This window comes from Leiobunum rupestre, chromosome 2 (genome assembly GCF_980474605.1).
Source record: "Leiobunum rupestre chromosome 2, qqLeiRupe1.1.hap1, whole genome shotgun sequence".
In the NCBI taxonomy this organism is placed as follows: domain Eukaryota; kingdom Metazoa; phylum Arthropoda; class Arachnida; order Opiliones; family Sclerosomatidae; genus Leiobunum; species Leiobunum rupestre.
In genome coordinates, this window is record NC_143385.1 from 34,550,541 (window position 1) to 34,572,794 (window position 22,254).

The following is a 22,254-nucleotide window of genomic DNA, read 5'->3' on the forward strand; positions in this document are numbered from 1 at the left end:
TTTATCGCATTTATTGGATTCCAACTGCGGAGGTAAGATAAAACGAAGATAGCGCGACTATTAAGTAGTAAAAGTATGACGTCTACCAACGTCACCCATGCTTTAGCATGCTTCTTGTGGCAAACATTAGGCGAATACAATATTGCTAAACAATAAATAAAATTAGAAAAAAATCAAGCAAATTTGGAGGTTTAAATGTCAATTAAAAATATTTGAAAACCAGCACCACTTTTTTCTGCAAATATTTTGTCATCACGACCGAATTCGATCAACCCAAATTCCCACTACTCCTCTTGCACCCCTTTCCCCCTAAAAAACTTTGTTGTCCACCCCGCATTGGAGCCAAAGTAGACACCAAAAGGATTTTTTTAGCCACATGGCAAGTTGGCACGAATTTGGCGGCTGGTGTATTCTTTTTGGGCCTCTTGTACCCATACTAAAAAGTTAGTTGTGCTTTTAAATTAGTGGTCTTTTAGGGCTACGAAAAAGAGTTCGGTTATTTTAATTAAATGTCTCACATTTGTTCCAAGCTAATTGTATTCGATAATATATATACTTTTAAAAACTACGTACGATTTTTAAACTGAGGTTTTGCTGCGCTAACATGACGGTATCTGCGGTCATGCAGCCGGTATCTCACCATAAACCACCACCGAGTTCAGTATCGGAACACCTTGCCTTTATCGTAGCAACTTTTCCGAACTTCTAAGAATGGTTTTGTACAATAAACAGTGTATATCGGACATGGTGATACAAATTTATTTTTGAAAAAATAAACCCACTTGGGCCGTTATCTTGTTCAATTATAGTTCAATCGTCAACTGGTTAAAGGATTATTACCCACTGTACGTGGATCTGTTTATGACACTAAAGTATATTTACCAACCTTTAACGTGGGCTCTGGTCCCTTTTAATTGCTCTAATGAGTGTGCACACGCCACTGAGTGTGGTTAAAATTAATTTCCCCTTTAGGTTTAAGTATTATTTAATGTCAGAATTATTTCTAATTTCATATTCTTATTAAATTTTTAATTTCAAGGCAACCTTCTAAAATTTATTTCATAATTATTTTCTCCATACAGGGTGTTTCAAAAGGTTATGAAAAAATTTGAAGGAGTTGTAGGGGGTGAGTTGAGAAGTATGCCTTTTTTTCATTTTCATACGATTAGTTAAAAGAGCGCCAGAGTGTGGCATACTAGCCCCTAGTAGTAGGCTGCAACCAGCAAAAAACGCAGCAGGGAAATGAGAACGATAAGGTTTGTAAACAAATCGAGGTAACCAGTGTAAAAAGTAAGCTTAAACAGTATTTGAAGTCCCTGCTGCTTGGTTTTGTGCTTTTTGCAGCTTACTTTGAAGCTCTATCACACACTATGTTTTAAAATCGCCTAAAGATACCTTTTTATAAATTGTAAAATTTTAAAAAAGCTGCTACTTCTTCAGCGAGTGACTTGTAACAGTCACTCGCTGAAGGACCACGGTCCGAAAGCTCCGAATAAAATAAAGTTTTTTTCTAAGTCATGAAGTAGCAGCTTTTTTAAAATTTAACAATTTAAAATAAACCATGGCTAAAAGTTTCAATATTTATACCTTTTTATTTTAACTACCGCTTTCCCCGAAAAGTTAAGCTAGTTAACCCGGTTAATTTATTCGGAATGGCAAGATTAAATTTCGAACATAATTCTATTGGTCTAAGTGTCCTCTTTCACGGACCTAATTTAACATAGAACACCCCGCTTTATTTTCCTCTACACACTTTTGTATCACAACTTGCTAAGGGTTGAATTTCGGATATAGAGTTAACTATTGATAGAGTTGTTAGAACCCGGAGATTCTGTCATGGCTGACCGTGGATTCATTATAGAAGAAGATTTCGAAAGCAAGGGAGTAAAATTGAACCTTTCTCCATTTACCGTTGGGGGATTGGTGGTCGTAATCACACAGCCATCCACAAACTCTGCCTCTCAGACGTTTGGGATTACAGGAGTACGTCACTACTCCCGGCGTATTGGGGATATGAAAAAAAAACAAATAATATATAAATAAAAACAAGAGATCGACGGGATGCGTAATAAAATCATTTTATTAGAAAGCGACCACTAGTTTCGCTATCCTATTCGGGAGTTTATCAATAAAACGAATTTATTACGCATCCTGTGGATCTCTTGTTTTTAGTTACGTTTATGTTGAAGAGCCGTTGATAGTTTTATTAAAGTATATCTTCCAAAATTCCATGTGCAGTCATCTTAACAACTTGTGCATGATTTTTGGATGTTAAGTGAACACTATGAGTGAACCTCTGCTTTATTGACTTGACTCAAAATAGGGTTCACTCAGATGAAATTTTAAATTATTTTTATTGTTATAAAATGTTCAAAAATTACTTTATTTTAAGAAATAAAAAAGGTTTTAAAATGAATATGAATATTTTAATTGTACAAAACTTGTGATTCATAAGAACTTAGCACCAGAATTATCTTATCATATCGCTACCCTATTTCCAAAACCAGTTATCTCAAAAAAGTAAATTTAAATAAAAATTACTTTAACCCAAAAGTATTACCAGAAGTTTATTATATACTAGGTGAACCCGGCAGACGTTGTCCTGCCAGTGTATCTTTGTTTTATCTCTATATGTCCAAAAATGGATGGTTTGTATGTAACCTAGAATCTATAAAGTGTTGTAGAAAAATGTGGAAAAATTAAAGATAACTCATACTCAACTTATTTGTTATTATTAAATTTACCAATTACTAATTTCAGTCGCAATCACTATGTGTCATTATTTGTTGCTATTAATATTTGTTGTAATCACAATCACAATCACTATTTCTTATTATTAAACTTACCAATTACTAATCACAGTCGCAATCACTATTGGCTATTGTTGGTTGCTATTACTAAGTGTTGTAATCACCGTCACAATCACTATTTGTTGTAATCACAATCACAATCACTATTTGCTATTATTAAACTTACTAATCACAGTCGCAATCACTATTGGCTATTGTTGGTTGCTATTACTAATTGTTGTAATCACCGTCACAATCACTATTTGTTGTTATCACAATCACTATTTGTTATTATTAAACTTACCAATAAGTTACTAATCACAGTCGCAATCACTATTTGCTATTGTTGGTTGCTATTACTAATTGTTGTAATCACAGTTACAATCACTATTTGTTATTTTTTATGGCTATTACTATTTGTTGTAATAAATATATTAGAAAACGATGAAATTTCACCAATCAATGTCCCGCGGTGTATTTACTTAATCATAAAAATTTCAAATCGCCACCTTAAGTAGGTTTCGTAAAAAATCACTAGTCCGAACAAAAAAAAACACCCTGTGGCTGTCTACAAAAAAATTTGTCCAGTTTTGACACAGTCCCATAGGCAATTTGGGGGCCCCTCGATGGAAGCCACTGGCTTTTCTGCTGTTTCTCCTCTAAGTCGTTTGCGAAGGGGATCACAAATTATCCTTGCCCATTGCCCCACTAAATAATTGCTTGGAAAGCACACTAGTAGCATTAGACGACAAATATTTTATGTGGCCTTTGCTACATTTGTGAAATTGTGTCGAGTTTTCCGACTGAAGAAAATAAAACAAACTATCGCGGATTTCCGGATTATGCCAGTTTTGAAAGCAAACATTTGGAGGACGAGCCGATTTTCAATTGAGAATACGTAAGGGTGTGTCAGTCGACAGTTACGTAGAAACCCACATAGAGTTATCTGAGATAGGATAAAGATGAGCTTATATGAAAAACTAATAGTAAATTAGGAAGTTTAATTACTAAATTTCCACATGCGCTAAATGTTGGTAAATAAAGTTATAGAACCGTTTAAAAACCGTTTAAAACAATGAAAAACTCGGTTCCGGTTCCGTATACGGTTAACAAATTTTTATATGAGCGGTTCCGGTTCCGGTTATCCGTTGCATCCCTAGTAATTAATAGTTGTAGAGAGGATAAACAGGACGCTCTTGTAATTAATTTCTTTATAATCGGTTAAGCGTGCTTTCCCTTTGACAGCTAAAGAAACATTTTCAGTTACATAATTATTTTAACACAGTTAAGAAATATTTGTTAAACTCGGCTACATTTGTTGATTTATTTACTGATACAGGCTATGAAGCGATGGTAGCTAATGTACTGCCTTGCAGGTATACCAGATGTAGGTGTGAATTACAGTTAAAAATAATTGATGGTATAAAAAAAACAATGAAAACCAAATGGAGGAGAAACCAAATGGAGGAGAAATGAAATGGTTAAGATTATAAGATGATATATCTCTTTTCGGTTTAGGTAGTCGCAAGCCAGATTCCCGGCGCGGTATTGATGAGCTCCAAATAGGGCGAAACCGGTCTTTCGCTGGAAATTCTGATTATTTTAAATCCATTTTAATTTGTTTTTGACTCGAAGATCTATTTGGTTCGATTTCTCCTTTACTGCAAATGCGTCTCCGTAGTCCGATTTCGCCTATTATATACAAATTATTTATATGCAAATATTTGATAGTTGATTTATTATAATAGGGTAGGTCTCCAATGCCACGAGATGCCATGAGTGAATGCCAATCAATAGCATTTTAATAAACGAACTGAAAAAGCCTGCTAGTATTAAATTTAAAGCTGAGGTTGTGGCCCGGGACTTGAGAGTCTTAACTGTCTTTCTCTGATCACTAGCCGTTCCTTCTTAGACTTGTTGAATCTGTTAAAGTTTCAGCCATTTTTTACACAATTCTTCCAAAGATTCGCCTATCCTTGGCACTTACGTACCCTATTTGATTGATATACCGCGTACCGTGAGTAAATAAATACCGTGGCGCTTACAAGAAAATCGCGTTTGGTCATTTTAACAACCTTGGTAGTGAGAGCGCATGGTGATAAATTGTTCGAAATTGGAATACAGCTCTGAAAATTTTTTACACATGCCTTGAACTATACTCTCGACTACCTAAATTTTATTTTTGAAAAAAACCGACTGGAAAAACTTTTATAGCAAAAAAACGCTCTTGTTGCCGAGGGCGCGCGCATCTTAGTTAAATGGTGTTATTAAAATTAAATTGTTCTAAGCTGCACCGCATCTCCGCAACTTTAGGAAAAGAAATGGTTAATCGCGTGGTAAAGGTGGTAAAGTTATGAAATTTTTTATGGTAATACGTGTCACAGTGCTACTTAAAACCTGATATGGAACCACATCGAGGTATTTTTTTTACTTGACGTTTTTTACCATTTTTCATTTTTCTCCATAGGGAAAAATGGTAAATCGCGTGTATCTCGGGTGGTAAAGGTGGAAAAGTTATGTGGTTCCATATCAGGTTTTAAGTAGTACTGTGACACGTACCACCATATTAAAATTTTCAAGGTAAGTGAGCAGCTATTGCCCTTGAAATAAAATGAACCCAGGCCTGCCTTCTACTTTATTGGACCACTCCCTGATGGTGTTCTCGTGGGGTAAGCAAAAATTTTGCATCTAAAATGCATAGGCTTTTGGGGAATAAAAGGGAGGCGTTAAAGCGAATTGCGTAACTTCATCAGAATAAGGTTTATTTTTTAGTATTTTAGAACCATGCTCGCGAAGTTCTTTAAATAGGGCTTTTGAGTTAGATGACGAGTTCTCATTAATGATAACTAGATGTTCTTTGATAAATAAATTTTGGTCCTTCAAATCTTTCAGTAAGTCCTGCAAATTGTGTATTATATCCTCCGTCTTAGAGAGTTTTACTGACACTCTGTTTAGTTTCTTCATCAGACTTTGGCTCTTTCTTTTTTCGAATCAAGCTTTCATGATCCCCACCCTGGTTAGAATTATCCAACTAAAGTTAATATTTTTTAAATTAGTAAGATTTGATACTACTTGAAAATGTAAAAGGTAAATGTAAAAAAAAGTCTTGAAAACATATTTGCACTATTGTAATAACTTAGCATAATTGTACTGTACTTCATCAGACGTATTGAAAGTGGAAGTCTTTTCTTGATTCAAAGTTGATGTGTAATCCTCCGGAAGTGATAAATTATCATTTTGAGAGGCGACCTAACAGAAGTTACAACTTTTGTTTCAAATGTTTATTTAATTTAAAAATGCACACAAATATATACTAGTACTCTATTCTTTTCAATATCAGGTTCATGAAAATTAGTTTTTACGCAAACCGATACCGAATGAGTTTCTTTCAAGGTGTCATCTAAAGTTTGACAAATTGAAATTTGCAGCTTGTGTTCGTGTACAAATGAGTAAAACAATCAAACGCAACGTAATAAACGAACTGTCTTTAATTCACGAAAATAATAACATTAAACATTCAAAAACCGTTACATCGAACTACGGCGGCTCGCGCTATCATTGTTATATCTATCCTCGACCAAGTCTCTCCGAAAAACTAAACTATTTTCGCCCTCTAGCGTCCAACTCACTAAAACACTGACCCGTGGGAAATTACAATTTTACAGTTTCTCGTGAAAAAGAATGAAGGTCGAAGGGCAATACCAATACGAGATTATCGAGGCGGCTTGTTTCTTCTTTGATGGCTCAATGGTTTTACATATCCAAACTTTATATTTATATTTTTAGGGGTATATGATTCGCATTTCGAATATTACTTGATACAGATATATTAGCCTAAACATTCCGGCCACCTTGAAATGAATATTTAAAAAAAAACAATTGTTATACACACAAAATTTAAACTACTTAATCCAATGGGAGCGGACATAATTTGACAACTGGTCTTATGAAAGTCTTTTCTGCGGTTTTTACTGTAGCAACCCGAACGCATTCATCGACACCCGGATGAATATCGACAATTCTAGCCAACTTCCATTTAGTAGGAGGAAGAACTTCGTCTTTCAGTAACACTAGATTCCCTACTTGAAGATTTTCGCGTGGTTGTGTCCATTTCGGTCTTTGTTGAAGACGCGTGAGGTATTCATTTTGCCAGCGTTTCCAAAAATGCTGAAATATTTTTTGGCGTAACTGCCAGCGTGTTAGTCTGTTGACCTTTTCGGATGTCAAATCTTCTTCGGGAATCGCTGTTAATGTGTCTCCAATTAAAAAATGTCCCGGGGTCAGAGCTTGTAGGTCATCAGGATCTGAACTAAAAGCTGTCAGTGGCCTTGAATTCACACAGGCTTCTATTTGGCAAAGTAAAGTTTCCATTTCTTCATAGGTAAGACTGTTTTGACCTATGACGCGTTTAAGGTGATGTTTCACCGATTTTACTCCGGCTTCCCAAATTCCTCCGAAATGGGGAGCGGCTGGTAGATTAAAATGCCAAGTTATGCTTTGGTCTGCTAACCATCTTGTGATTTGGTCATTGCTTGTTGTTGTCGTTAGGTGTCTGATGAACTCCTTCAATTCTCGGTTTGCTCCTACGAAATTGGTTCCGCAATCACTAAACATATCTGAAGGTTTTCCTCTCCTCGATACGAAACTTTTAGCGCTGCTATGAACGCGTTGGTTGACATATCGCTAACCAATTCGAAAAGCTCGAGTTGTGAAACAAACAAAAACGGCGATGTATGCTTTGAACATTTTATTACCACGACCCTTGACAACCTTTAGTAACAATGGACCAGCGTAGTCCACCCCACACTTGAGGAAGGCGCGAGAAGGGTTGACTCGCACTGAAGGGAAGTCGCCCATTATTTGTTGCACTGTGGTGGCTTGGTGACGTACACATCTAATACATCGCCGAATGTGATAGCGGATGGCGCTACGAGCGCCTATAATCCAGTATCGTTTTTGCAAATTAGCGAGGATTAGCTGTGATCCGCCATGAAAATATTTCAGGTGCTCATGGATGATAACATGCTCGGTGAGCTTGCTTTGTCTTGGTATGATAGCTGGATGAATTTGATCTATTGGCATCTTGGCATGACGTAAGCGACCACCTACTCTTAGTACATCATCGTCGTCAAGGTAAGGACGAAGACATAAGATTTTGCTCTTCGAAGAAAGTGGTTTATCTTGACGAAGATTTTGTATTTCGATGGGGAAATATTCATTTTGAATAGCCTTGATCCAATGACGTAAGGCAAGATCATTTTCTACTTTTGTTAACGGTCCCTTACGTTTAGAAGTTCCATTTCTTGTATTGTGAACGAAGCGAAGTATGTACGCTGTTACGTGAATCAGAGTAGTTAATGAAGAATAGTTTGAGAGTAGGGCTGTGTCGATTTGACCGACTGCGGCGATTATTTGTACCCGCTTTTCTTCAGAAAGACAGTCTTCGAAGTCATCAGTAAGGTCATCCTTAGTTAGACAATACTGATCCAGATTTTGTGGTCCATTCCACCATAATGAAAAATCCCGTAACTGGCTAACTTGAATACCTCTCGAGGCACAGTCAGCCGGGTTGTGGATACCAGGTATATGATGCCAATACGCTGAAGGAAGAGTCTCCTGAATGATTGAAACTCTATTTGCGACGAATGTTTTCCACCGTGATGGAGATGATGCTATCCAAGCCAATACTATTGTTGAGTCTGACCAACAGTGGATTTCTGGTATATTCACCTTTAACGTCTCTAAGATTAACTGTATCAAATTAACAAGTAGGACAGCTGCACATAGTTCCAGTCTGGCAATTGTAATTGGTTTCAATGGAGCAACTCTAGTTTTGCTGGCGATTAGTTGAGTTTTATCTTGACCGTTGATACTGGTGGTCTTCAAATAAACAACGGCGGCGTATGCCTTTTCCGATGCATCGCAAAAACCTTGAATAGAAATAGCCTTTGGATCAGGTTGAGAGATATAGCGTTGAACGGAGAGAGATTCTATTTCCGGAAGTTCATCACGGAACTCTTGCCATTTCCGCCGTAGAGAAAAAGGTAACTCTTCATCCCATTGCTGCTTTTGTCGCCACATTTCTTGCATAAGTAATTTTGCTCTTATGATTATTGGCGCTAGAATTCCGAGTGGGTCAAAGACTTTCGATATGTCTGACAGTATACTTCGTTTAGTAACCTTGAGTCTAGAACTTGGTGACGTCACAATGAATGTGAATTTATCGGATGCAGGATGCCAATACAGACCCAATGTCTTAATGAATTCGTCTTTGTCAATATTTAGTGACGCTTCGACCTCTCCATCTTCAGTGGGCACTGATTCCAATAGAACAGGCTCGTTTGAGGTCCATTTTCGTAATCGGAAACCTCCTTTACTAGTCGCTTGAATTAATTCTGATTGTAAAGCCAAGGCTTGACTGATTGAGTTCTCACCAGACATGAGATCATCCATGTAAAAATCTCGAGTGATTGCTTCATAAGCCAATAGGAATTCTTCCTTCTCATCTTGTGCTAGTTGTTGAAGAACCTTGACAGCCAAGTAAGGCGCTGAAGCAGTACCATATGTAACTGTCAACAACCTGTAATCTTGGATAGGTTCGTTGATGTTATTTCGACAAATAATGCGTTTTAAGTCCGAGTCTTCACGATGTACTAAGACTTCCCGATACATTTTTTCCAAATCTGCTGTTATTGCAATAAGGTTGAAACGAAACCGAATTAACAACTTGATTAAGTCATCTTGTAACCTAGGGCCGACGATCATTATGTCATTCAATGACAAGCCAGTAGACGTTTTGGCTGAGCCGTCGAAAACCACTCTCAACTTAGTAGTCGTGCTTGTTTCCTTGATCACGCCATGGTGAGGCAAGTAGTAATTGGAAACCGTATGAGCATTTTTTAGTTCGCTTGGCTTGATCAGCTCCATATGTCCCAAAGCCTCATAGTCCTTCATAAAGGTTCGATATTGGTCATATAGATCAGGATTAGATTGTTGACGTCGTTCATTTGCTAAGAAACGACGAACAGCTTGATCCCTTGAACTATCGAGTACTTGAGGTTGATGACTGAGTGGTAATCTAACTACGTATTTGCCAGAAGTATCGCGAGTATGAGTCTGGAAAAAGTGTTCTTCACATTGAGCTTCGGCAGACGTTAATTTCTTCTCAAAAGGTAGTTCTTCGATCTCCCAAAACTTTTGTAATTGGCTATCAAGGGTGCAGTGAAGCACGTGTACATCCGATCTGCTGATAATCGAGTCTTGGGGTCCAGAAATAGCCCACCCAAAAACGGTATTAAATGCACCTGGGGTTCCTGTTGGTCCCTTGCATTGGCCATTACGAACGATGTCTATGTAAACATCTGCACCCAAGAGAATGTCCACTTCAGCTGGTGTGTGAAACTGTGGATCTGCTAGTTGTAATCCTAGAAGATGCGACCAGTTGGTAGGGTCACACGCCATGCTATGTAAATCTCCAGTAACACGTTTCAAGATCAATGCTTCGACCTTGAGTCTTACAGCCTTGTCGAAGCTCCGATTCCACCGATTGATACATTGAAGTGGTTGCGCTTTAATTGAAGCCTTTGAGCGTAACGCTCGGTGATGAAGCTAGCTTGTGAAGCACTATCAAGTAGTGCTCGCGCCGGCTGAAGCTGTCCGCTGGAATCGACAACCTGAATATGAGCGGTTGCCAATAAAACTTGCGAGTGTTTGACTGATCTTCTTGACATATTTGAGACAACTTCAGAACCTTCTCCCATCATTGAATGGGCTTTGCGTTCCTGATTATCTTGATGAAGGAGAGTATTGTGTTTAGACGTACATTTTTTTGCAGTGGCCTGCTTTGCATTCTGTACCTAGATGACCACTTCGTAGGCAATTAAAACATAAAGAATTCTTCTTGATAAGCATCCAACGCTCGGAGCAAGGACTCTTTAGTAAGGTAGAACATCTATAGATCGAATGCCCTTCGTTGCATATAGCGCATTGTTCTCGTGTTGTTCCATGATGACTGGCTGTTGTCTGTTTGGGCTGAACAACGAACTTAGATCTAGTAGAGGTCATTGGCAGTTGAGCTGCAGCCAACGCTCTTGCACGTTGATCAAGGAATGTCGTCATATCGTCAAATGTGGGCTTAAAGTTGCCTGGCAATGAGAGTTCCCATTCGCGACGAGATGCTTGGTCCAATTTTTCTTTAACGATATGCAGTAATATTGAATCCCAATATTGAACTGGCTCCTTGAGAACCTTCAGGGCTCGGATAGACTCCGCTGTGGTATCCATAAGACGTCGTAATGCTATAGCTGACTCATGAGTAACGCTTGGTTGAGAAAAAAGTCGCTTGATGTGGGCGTCTATTATTTCATTAGGGTTGTTGTATCTTTTTGTCAGTAGGTCCCACGCTTCGGGACAATTACCATCGGTAACTGGAATAGCTTTGATCAGAATCGCTGCTTCGTTTTTCAAGGACGCCTTGAGATATTGGAATTTCTGAGCGCCGCTTAGTGAGTTATTGTTGTGAACCATGGCCGAAAAAAGATCATGAAAAGTAAACCAGTCTACATAATTTCCACCAAAAATGGGTAATTCTACCTTTGGCAATTTAATATCCGGACTAGGTGTTGAACTGAAGCCTTGAGAAGAGGATTGCTGCGCGGATATAACCGGAGGAACAGCAGCTGCTGTACTCTGTTGAATTTGGTAAACGATAGTAGCGTAATATAATTGTAAGTCTTCCAACCTATTAATTGCTAGATTGTGTTCCGTTTCATGATCATCATACTCATTAGGGTCACACGCTTGAGCTATATCTTCGAATAATTTAGTGTAACTAACAGTTAAATCTTCAATCTTACGTAAATACATATTTGCCGCTACAATGGATATGTTTTGATTGAGACTCGCTCTTTGTGATTCTAAACGTGTTATTTGACCCTTTAATGATGACCTCTTTGGTTTCAGAGAATCCATGTTGATTGATTAATCTTGTTAGTTGGATGATCAAAACAGAAGTAATCCAAAAGGCACAATTAATCCGATTAGTCCGAATGATGCCGAAGTTGACGTTAATCCGACGCGTTGATGGAAGTCATTCACAGTGTTTCAAGAAAATGCAAATAGCCAGTTCCTAGGTTTAGTTGTAAATTAAACCGTAGCGAATATACTATCCGGCTCGACGGACCAAAAATGTTCGTGTACAAATGAGTAAAACAATCAAACGCAACGTAATAAACGAACTGTCTTTAATTCACGAAAATAATAACATTCAAAAACCGTTACATCGAACTACGGCGGCTCGCGCTATCATTGTTATATCTATCCTCGACCAAGTCTCTCCGAAAAACTAAACTATTTTCGCCCTCTAGCGTCCAACTCACTAAAACACTGACCCGTGGGAAATTACAATTTTACAGTTTCTCGTGAAAAAGAATGAAGGTCGAAGGGCAATACCAATACGAGATTATCGAGGCGGCTTGTTTCTTCTTTGATGGCTCAATGGTTTTACATATCCAAACTTTATATTTATATTTTTATGGGTATATGATTCGCATTTCGAATATTATTTGATACAGATATATTAGCCTAAACAGCTTGATACCCTAACCGACTCGTTCTGCTTTGTTACATTATCATTTCTACCGTAATATTTAGGTATCAAATATATTTCAGCTTTTAGATACTCGAGTAAAATGATATTTCCACTATAAGGTGGAATATCCCTTTATTTTCCTCATGGAAATATTAGATATGTAGAATGCACTGCTAGTAACAGTAATTTCCGCGAGTTAATAATAGATTAATATTTATACTTAAACCTACATGAATAGATCCGTGATCGAAGTATGGGTCAGTAGTTTGAGAGATATCCTTTAAAGATTCTACTTCAACATGATATAAATTCTCAGTTGGAATTGCGTTGCGTAAAAGTCTCCCTTTTCCAATTGAAATTTCTATATTGGCGTCTAATAAATGGTCACTACAAACCAAATCGTTTCCTAATGGATGCCAGTTGTCACGGTTGACCTTAATCCACTTTGAGTGTGTTTCGGGTTAAGAGAAGGGAAACTTATAGTTTCAAACAATTATATGCCTATAAATAATAAACTAAAGAAACAAAGCTCAAGAGCGGTTTCAAGTAGTAATAATAATAATATAATAATAATAATCAGCTAGGCAGTTTAATATAAGAGGGTTAGTTCTCACCACGCGAGATTACAACAAAGTTTTTCTGTTTGAATGTTAATTTGTATCCGCGCCCTAAGTTTCCATGGCTACTTTTCTTCTATATGCCATAGATTTTCAACGATAGATCCCAGAAGTAAATGAAATATGAATTTCGAGAGAAGTATACAGTATTATCTGTATTATCCAAATATATCCCCGCACTTATAGCAACGGTCGGCTTTATCATCGCCACCTTGATAATGCCCTTGTTATTAGCAATTATTCACAAATATCTGAACTTACCTCAATGTACGCTTCAATAAAAGATACTCGGTTTTTACTCCCCTCTCCAAATTCATCTGGGAAGGAGCTATTTCCGGTCGGTCGGTTAAACGGTTAGAATGGCTAGCCAAAAAGTCATATTTAAGCCAAGTGGAGACGCGTTTTTGCCCTCATGAGAATTTTGCGTCAGATAAGAAACGCGTCGGCTCACGTGTATAAGGAACATACTAATGTTAATTTTCGATAATATATTTTAAGGTAAAATATATAATGTTACTAAAACTAAGTATAAGAAGATATATTATTATTATTATCATCCTCTTATGGTATAAATAATTAAAAATATATGTTATATTTTTATAATACCGGGCAATTTTAAAACTTCTCATGGAGGCAGAGTTAATTCATTTCGTATAAAATTATCTTTTGGAAAAAGATGAAAACCCATTCCTTTAGAACTAAACATATTACTTTTGCAGTACGGTATATGCAACAAGTGTTTCCTTTTAACCAGGTAACTTTTTTTGTCGTGTTAAGGCTTAGCAAAAAACCGATGTTACGTTCGATAAAAGTTTCCAGCTTTCTAATATTTCAACAAGCACTATATAAATAGTAACTTATGAGTCCTGGCTGTCGGAAATATTACTTCTTGGCAATTTCTGGGAAGATGTTTTATTTAAGCGCCTATTTACCCTACCTCACTCGCTTTTACCCAACGACGTACCAATTCACCCAAAAATAGTCTCTCTTACTCAAAAATGCAAAATATTACCCAATTTACATATATTTTTTAAATTTCTTTGATTTTTCATAGGGGGACCCTTGCCTCCTTGAGATATGTGATTTTCCCATGTTAAATCACATAGAGAAATTCGGATTTGGTGTTGTCAAAAACCTTTTCGGTTGCCATGGCAAAACGAAAGCCCAGCGTAACTTTTCCCTTTGAGAATTTTGAAATTACGTTAAGGTCTACTAACTCACCGAGTTTAAGCAAAATCGGTGGGTTACACCTCAGGTCGTCTCCGTGTTAGAAACACACATGTGAAATATAGGGCATTTCCAAAAAATTTAAATTTTCGCAAAGAATAGATCGAGTTTATTCAAATTAATACGATAAACAGTGTTAAAAAATGGAAAGATGACCTTCGAGTACTCAAACCAATGGATGTGAAATATCACTACAATACAACAGAACAAAGAAAGATACAACATCCTAATGTATTTTGTCGAATTAGTTGAGCTAAACGGCTAACCTGATCTTTCGAGTGAATTTGTTGGAGAGGTTGCTTCTTCTTCTTTATTACATGAAGTGGGCTTTTCTTTGAAAGACAGCGATCGGCCCAGGCATTTTTCTCAAAAACTATAGTTGCTAGACATGCGAAATTATCAGGATATACTCTTACGGAAAGGACCCTTTTCTTTTGATATTTTCAGAAAAATCGTGAAATTTTTCACCGTTTTGAAATTTTTTTTGAACGATAGGTGGTAGACGAAAATTTTCAATCAACAAGTTGTAGAGCGTACTCGAAAACCTCTAATGTAATTGGTTTGGTCAAAAACGGACAATGTTTCATTGAAATAATACGTCGTAAAGTTCGTACTACCCAAAAAGGTTTATGTCTCATGAAAAAGAAAGTTAAACCTATCTAATTTGAAATGATCGTATGTTTGTAAAGATAAAAAAGGCTGTTTTTTGAGTCAAATCATTTTAAATAATTTTTTAGAGAAAATACAATTTACATTATAGAATTCCAGAATTCACGCGTCTTATTTGGGGAAAGAATTTTGCAAGAAGTCCACGAAACCGTCTAATTTATGCAAACTAAATATCCGCCGCGTTTTGCACTACTCTGTCGCTTAAAGTGTGGCTCCATTTTAGTATTTAAAGAGACACAGCTTCGTTTATAATCATTCTCTGAACGTACTCCAGTAAAATAAAAAGATGCCTCGTTATACCTGTGAACAGCGGTCCGGGATGGTCGAATTATACTACGGAGATGGTCAACGAAATGTGAAGTGATTCGATTATTTCAAATGTTGTATCCTGACATGTGTCAGATTTATAGCCCGGTGTACCGGTAAAATTCAAACCACACCACCGGAGGTCTATCATCATAATGCCCTACACCAGCGTCCACAAGCCCAGACAGGTGACAAAACCAGCATGGGTAGCAGAACCCAACTACTGATGGTCGCACCCTTGACGCAAGCCGCTCAACCCAGCAGAAGGTGAAGCAATGGATCGACCAGCCCCACTTTGCACACAGCAGTGGGAATAAGAGCGGATGCTCTTTCAACGCCGGCCGACACCCTACCTAGGAAGGTAGAGAGCCAAAACCATTGGCAAGAGCTCATAAAGGGGAACGGTGAGCACACAGCAGTCCAAGTAACCCGGCACAGCTGGCACCGGATATCCCGGTGGGAGTCCAAAAGGCCGGGAAACTGGACCGCCGTGCCCTCATACGGAGGCCCGCAGCCCCACAGCAGGCTACCCAATCCGCCGAGGCGGCCAGTTTGCCTCGACCCTCTCCGTTAGCCTGGGCCGAAGCCAAGTTACCAGCCCATACCGGACCGAAGTCGGAGTTGGAGATAGGACCATTTGGACGGAGCTAACATCACCCAGCGCGCCACCGCCCTTACTGGTTACAAGAGCTGGACCCAGACTCCCCGGTAAAGCCAACAGTTATTGCACACTCCAACCCCTTGTGAACCGTTGTATCTTGACATGGATTAAAGGATTTTTATACCCCCGTACCGTAAAATACATTTGGATATCTTGACAGTCATCCAAATCACTACACTGTTCTCCGTGCTGTCGGTGACTTTGAAAACGAAGGCAACGTGATTCACAGATTCCGCAGACCTGGCCATGACAACATCCATATGAAAGACACAGTCATCGCCTACTTTGTCGTTACCCTCGAGCAAGAATAAGAATGGCCTGCTCTGATTTGGACTTGTCAAAGTACTACGTTTGGTGTGTCCTTGACCGTCATAACTATCAGCCTTTTCGTGTCACGCTCCACCAAGCACTTTACGATGGTGATCAGCGACTTCGGCTGGATTTCTGTAACTAGTTTTGTACTATGGCCGACGGAAACGAAGATTTCCTCCATTTGATTCTTGTGTACGACGAGTGCTCCTTTGGGAGTCAAGGAGGAAGTGTATAAAACGCCTGTGGAAGTTTATCGTTTCAGACCAGAAGAATTTAAAGCCAAATTTTCGAAAACTTAATAATAGTCGAGAAATTTATCCAAAATTCATATATTTTTTAAACTCAGAGTAATACCTGGTCATCATAAAAGAGCCGTGACACTGCTTTTGGTATTATATCCAATCACTTCTTCGGTTTGGTTTCCAAATTTGTATCCGCAAGATTGTCTGATGTAGAGATAACTCCAGGATCGGGCTGATATAAGCTTCCCGTAGCAGGGGATTCAATAACGGTAAAAAGTCCTACCATTTTAGAGATTTTAAGCCTATTTAGCCTTGAATCTGGTAGTAATATGCATGGTTTAGGTTCAGATATGTTTCCCCATTTTTAGCCTTTTTAAGAATCTACAAATAGATTCGTTCTTTTCTAAAGCTTCAGCAATACTTGTCGTTGCATTTTGCGAAGGTTACTATTTCCAGACAATCTATCAAGGGAAGCGCCGAGCAAAGGTAGTGTAGGATTTAAACACAGACCAACAGTTCAGGTTTAAGCACCGCGACAAATATTTGGGTACTTAAGAGGAGCACTCTTCATTTTTCGAACCTTCTTAATATTATTTCCCTCGGGATATATCAGCTCCATTTAAAATAGTTTTTAAAAAGGTTTCTTTCACCTCGTTTTTATCGCTTGCGAATGTCAACAAACTTGGAGTCCGTGGTTCCGGATTTGCTTTCGCAGCATTTGACGTTAATTTTAGAACATCAGGGAATTTCAACATTGTTGGGCAAAATGTTATTTTATATCGTCTTCTATTTGGGGTTGGACTAGCATCAGTTGACTTTCCATTACTAGATAGGATTTAAGCTGGTGCAAAATTATCATTCACTTCACTAAGACTGAAAAAAAGGTAGCGTTTCCCAGAAATCCATCTTTCTCTTTGCTTTTTGATTCTATTCTACGTTTTTTACAAACAATCGTTAGGGATTTATGTGTATTACGATCATCTACTGTGTAGCCGCCACCGCCGCCGCCGCCGTCACCGTACACACTATTGCTCGCGGTACGTTAGTGGTACAAAGGCGATTGATATCTCAATCAGTAGGCACTATTATAGCCTCGACGGGATTTTCATAATTTTTGGAATCGGGGCCCCGGAAGTGGGGTATTTGCCCATTTAAGTGTTTTTGGCGATTATCGTCTTAAAATGTACGTACTTTTTAAAATAAAGAGTGAATTGTTTGAATGTTATATTTTTAGTTAGGACTGATAATTTATGTACTACTATTTTGGTTGCATTAAGAATTTTTAATTTTAAGTGAGCTTTTTGGCCAATTCGCGTGAACCCACAACCCGTGTACGCACTATTGTCTTATTTGAATTTGGTGCTAATTGATACAGCGTAGATCTCGGCATTTGGATAAGAAATGTCCGTTTTATTTGTTTTTATCCATAGCCGAAAGTTATCCGAATAAATCTTATTTTTGGCATATTAATTCATTTAATAACCGCGAATAATATTCATAAATAAAAAGTTAACCGAAATTTTTATGAATAATTAAAATTCTGGCGATTAATTTATCTGTTCCGCCGAATTATATACAGGCGTCATCTAACTCGTTCGCGTTTCGCTACTTTATTTCCAAAACCAGGTGACTCGAAAAATTAGTTTTCGATAAAATTGCTCTTGGGTTTATTAAGTTAAAGTATAAGTTGACCGGAAATTTGTTCAAATATAAATTGAATATTTGAAATATAGTTAATACATCGGGGGGATTGTGTGTACTAAAATGTCCGTGACAACTTGTTTCATCTTCTTTAATGCCAGTTTCTTCCTACGGTAATATTTTTTTTTAACTTTCAGATCGATCCTAGATTAACAAAATTTTTCCCAACACCAACAATGTCTTCTTATTTAATTTTTAGTTTCGGACTTTTTCCATAAGTGCTAGGTCATCAGGAGCAAAAGTCCTTGAACCTCTTACGCAATCGAAAATGTTCCAAAGGACGTAGCCAGCCTGTTTGCAAGCCTAGCAACTTCCAACTTTACATCTGTTCCAAGCCGTGTTAACACTCTCATCATAGTTAATAATGTTATTAGCAATTTCATACCGTGAAGATACTTTAACTGATGAAAAATTTCCTGCCATTTATCCAGGATTTACACATGGGATACCCGAGTGCCAGATGCGAATTGTTCTGATGATTTCTGATATTTGTTTCCTTGAAAGAGGGAGGAATAATTTTTAACTGTTTACGGCAGTTTTCATTGGAAAAATTAAATTTATTATTAATTGCTATGCTTTTATGCTCCAATGAAATCCTAATATTAATAACCATTAATTATTCGAGTCTTAGTTTCGCCAAATGTTATTTCATTCTTGCCTTCAAAAAACTGAAATTATCATTTAAATCAATTTGATGACTATTATAAGGTAAAACTCTTCTACTAGCAGAGTTATGCATAATAATGCAGAAATTGGGGCCCATGCCACACAGCGATATCACTTTTTTTGTTTCCCCATTTTAACAGGCTGGGGAAGACCAAAAGAACTTAATAGTTTCGCCTATTTATCGTCGTGAAAAATAAACGTGTAACAAAAGAGACCTAATGAAAACAGTATTCGGTAAAAATGTGGTAATATTATTGATTTATATGTCACAACACCTTATGTCAATAAATGCCGAGAAAACAATGACTTTTTAACAATAGGATTTGTTTAGCGCGTGAGTAGAAGTAATTTGTTTTCATTGAGTTAAAATTGCGTCTTTTAAAGTGAAAGTTAAATAGAAAGTTTTCGCGAAAACTAAGGTACAGCGGAAATTTAGGTAAGTGATATTCTACACAAAGGGTTTTTAGGTCATGTAGAGTTGAAAATGGCAAAACAGTAACTGTTTTCTCGTCATTGGTTAGATAATCTTAGATTAGATAAAATGCATTTGCCATGACACAGACAAAATCGCGAGATACGTATTTTGAATGTAAGAAACAAGGGAATATAACAAGATGTCGAGCTATGTGGACGACCCCAGAAAAAAATAGATGCTTAAGCAAAACTAACAGTTAACCTTGATTGTACAAACTTAGATACAAAGGCAATGTTAGCAAAATGGATATTTTTAAAGAAATGTTTTGGACTAAGACCCGGTTAACATCGAATTGCAAAAGTTCAATTGACTCATCTGATCAAGAAAGTTAATATTCTAAAGACGTTTAACCAAGAAACGGAATAACATGTTCAGAAATCGAGACTGGGTCGTTAATAATTAGGCATATCAGGAAACACTCTCGGGGTGTAGTTTATCACCTCTTTGTTCCCTTTAGGGTTATTACTTTACACCATTGAATAAGTTTTACAAATACAATGTTACACCATTACCAAAATAATTATTAATTAGATTCATTGAAAAGATACCTTAAACGTTTTTTTCATAGCTTTTGTAGCAGTTTATATCACTAGAACCTTAAACTATTTAACTCTTTTGAAGACATGAAAGGTGTTTTGTACACCTTTGGTTTTCAAATGTATATTTCTACATCTTCAAAGGTGTGTAGAACAAGATTTATTCTACATCTTCAAAGGTGTAAAACATGAGTTATTCCAAATCATCAAAGGTGTAAGGCAAGAGTTATTCTACAACTTCAAAGGTGTAGAACAAGAGTTACTTACTGTTTTAATATCCACTAATAAAATAACGCGACTAAATTTAGGAAGGTATAGAGATATTTTGTTTTAAACAAAATGTACCTTTTCTAGTTGTTAAAAGTCAGTCTATGTTGATGAAACGATATTAAGAATAAAGTTTAAAAGGAAGATCAGTTTAGTTATCAATAATTTTTAATAACAACTGGTTGTTAACTTTTCAGGAGCTTCAAAAGAGATAACATATTGTGACGTCGGATTTAGTTTACAAGTTATTTATTTACAAATCAATATGTACATGGGAATAGTTAGGCGCGACTCTACTGCGGTTCAAGTAACGGCTTCATCGGCGGGTGGCAGGACTGCTTGCTTGGCGTGGTGGGCAAGTTCTGGACGTTGGCGTAGGGCGGCTCCGTGAGCGACGCGACTACGTCTGAGAGTGGTGTGAGTCTGACCTCTCTCGGCTGCAACCCCTCTATTTCTATTCGGAGCGCGGACCTCGTAGAGAGGAGTGTCGCACCATCCTCTCACCGTTTGCGGATCTGGATGGTTGAGCTGTGTTGTTTTGGGCGACGTTACAATATGGTTATGGCGGCTAAACCAAATAAATACACTTCATTTGTATTACCTATTAAAATTGTGCACCATTTTATTATATTATATCTAAATATTATATATTATTTGTAATAAATACTTAACAATTTTAGTAAATTTCAAATGTTAGTTATAAAATATCTCTGATCAGTTTAGTGCATCCCACTTTTTAAAGTAAGTTTTCACACTTTATAAACCACCTTAACAGTACCCTTAAAAGAAAAAGGTTTATTGTACGCATATTACCCTAAGAAACACCTTATCTATTTTTGATAAGGTGAAGATTTTGTGTGTTCGAAAATAAAACCTATACTACTCTTAAAAAAACTCTTTCATTTATAAGGGTAAATGAACAGTAATTTTAACCCCTAGTATCACAATGCTTACCAACTGAGGCTAAAGTGATAACAAGCGTAGGTAAACACCATCTTACAATTGTAAGTGGAGTGTGGCCAAAGAAATAAAGGATGGGGAATAATTTAATCACAGAGTGTAACCACGCAAAACCTAAACTCGAAAACTTTACAAACTAACAGTACCACTTAAGATATAGTGAAGCAATTTGTCTTAAGGCTGCGTCAAGGATAATTACCCGTTTTTCTGCACTATTCCCTTTAATAAGATATGGCACTTCTGGTATTGCAAGCGATAATAGCCGGACCAAAAAACATCAATACCAAACACGAGCATGCTAGAGATTTAAATTAGATGTAATTGGTATTTCCAAGTCAGTCGGTGGGAAAATTCTCACGCCAACCCTTTTAAAACAGCCTACTACAAGAAATGATACTTAAGCCGAAATATTTTCACAAAAATATAAAACCAGCGGTTACGTCTCTATGTAAGAAAACATAGCCGCGTCAAAGCATGATTTGAAAAACGTGCCGCCAATTAAAATTATGCACTACAATTATTGGCTAAAGGGTTTGGAAGAGGACACTCTATTGTCAAATAGCAGTTTATTTCGATCGAAAAAGCGCAACGCGAGCCTTTGAAAATGTGATATTAGGTTTACTTTATGACAAAGTGGAAGTGGCGGTTTCTGCTCTAAACGGCATTGAACACAATTTGTGAAGGTAATATACAGTATTATACCAACTCTTAGTAAAACGCAAACATATGAAAATAATCATCAAATATGCGGACTTGGAGAGATATGGAAGTAGTAAATTTGTTCGGAAAAGAAGTTAAAAGTCTGAGTAGTAACCAGAGAAATACAACAGAATGGTTTACTCAATCAAGAAACGCCTATCAGTCTGATAGTATACCATCAATTTGGTAGAAAAATCACCGTTCAAGATTGAAACCACATGCTTCTTCGACATAAGCTCTTTCACCGAGCTCTACCACTCAAACACCCAAAAGCCACAAGAGAAACCATGAAAGAACCCAAAAAAAGAAAGTCAACTGCAGTATTTCATCAGTAAAAGTGACTCAAAGCTGCTACTGCAAGTCAACTGAAACAAACAACACTTTAAGTCATATACCTTTTATCATTAGTAAACTATGAATCACGGTAGTCTTATAAGAGCCACTGTAAAATTGAAACTTTTTGATTTGTTAACTTCGTATGAAATCGTCGTTGTTAATGGAACAAAAATTTAAAATATTTAAGATCAAAAGATATATT

General features: G+C 37.2%; 4 protein-coding genes across 4 annotated transcripts in view; all 4 read right to left on the reverse strand.

The window, feature by feature from the left end:
* Positions 1-5,715: 5,715 nt before the first annotated feature.
* Positions 5,716-7,403, reverse strand: LOC149957415 (uncharacterized). Its single transcript, XM_090167017.1, has 3 exons — positions 6,762-7,403; positions 5,946-6,038; positions 5,716-5,820 (listed from the first exon to the last, which is right to left on the reverse strand). The coding sequence occupies exons 1-3, from the start codon at positions 7,401-7,403 to the stop codon at positions 5,716-5,718; spliced, it is 840 nt and encodes a 279-aa protein (XP_090023143.1).
* A 69-nt stretch (positions 7,404-7,472) lies between these two features.
* On the reverse strand, positions 7,473-10,250 carry LOC149957416 (uncharacterized). Its single transcript, XM_090167018.1, has one exon. It carries the CDS (start codon positions 10,248-10,250, stop codon positions 7,473-7,475), a length of 2,778 nt encoding a protein of 925 aa, XP_090023144.1.
* Positions 10,251-10,303: 53 nt separating this feature from the next.
* Positions 10,304-11,759, reverse strand: LOC149957417 (uncharacterized). The gene is made up of 2 exons (XM_090167019.1): positions 10,646-11,759; positions 10,304-10,578 (listed from the first exon to the last, which is right to left on the reverse strand). The coding sequence occupies exons 1-2, from the start codon at positions 11,757-11,759 to the stop codon at positions 10,304-10,306; spliced, it is 1,389 nt and encodes a 462-aa protein (XP_090023145.1).
* Positions 11,760-20,360: 8,601 nt separating this feature from the next.
* LOC149957418 (uncharacterized) overlaps positions 20,361-22,254 on the reverse strand; it is a 33,085-nt gene continuing 31,191 nt past the window's right edge. Inside the window, exon 11 of the mRNA XM_090167020.1 lies at positions 20,361-20,625. Within this exon, the coding sequence (XP_090023146.1) occupies positions 20,361-20,625 (265 nt within the window). The remainder of the gene's footprint in view (positions 20,626-22,254) is intronic.

What these genes read in the sequence shown, in the direction of transcription:
- LOC149957415 (XM_090167017.1), bottom strand. Translation starts at nt 7,403, where the DNA reads ATGTTTAGTGATTGCGGAACCAATTTCGTAGGAGCAAACCGAGAATTG. An exon ending in AATGCGTTCGGGTTGCTACA is followed by an intron (nt 6,039 to 6,761) that starts GTAAAAACCGCA and finishes AACTTCTGTTAG; the next exon opens with GTCGCCTCTCAAAATGATAA. An exon ending in CTTTCAATACGTCTGATGAA is followed by an intron (nt 5,821 to 5,945) that starts GTACAGTACAAT and finishes TATTAACTTTAG; the next exon opens with TTGGATAATTCTAACCAGGG.
- LOC149957416 (XM_090167018.1), bottom strand. Translation starts at nt 10,250, where the DNA reads ATGGCGTGTGACCCTACCAACTGGTCGCATCTTCTAGGATTACAACTA.
- LOC149957417 (XM_090167019.1), bottom strand. Translation starts at nt 11,759, where the DNA reads ATGGATTCTCTGAAACCAAAGAGGTCATCATTAAAGGGTCAAATAACA. An exon ending in CCTACGAAGTGGTCATCTAG is followed by an intron (nt 10,579 to 10,645) that starts GTACAGAATGCA and finishes TCCTTCATCAAG; the next exon opens with ATAATCAGGAACGCAAAGCC.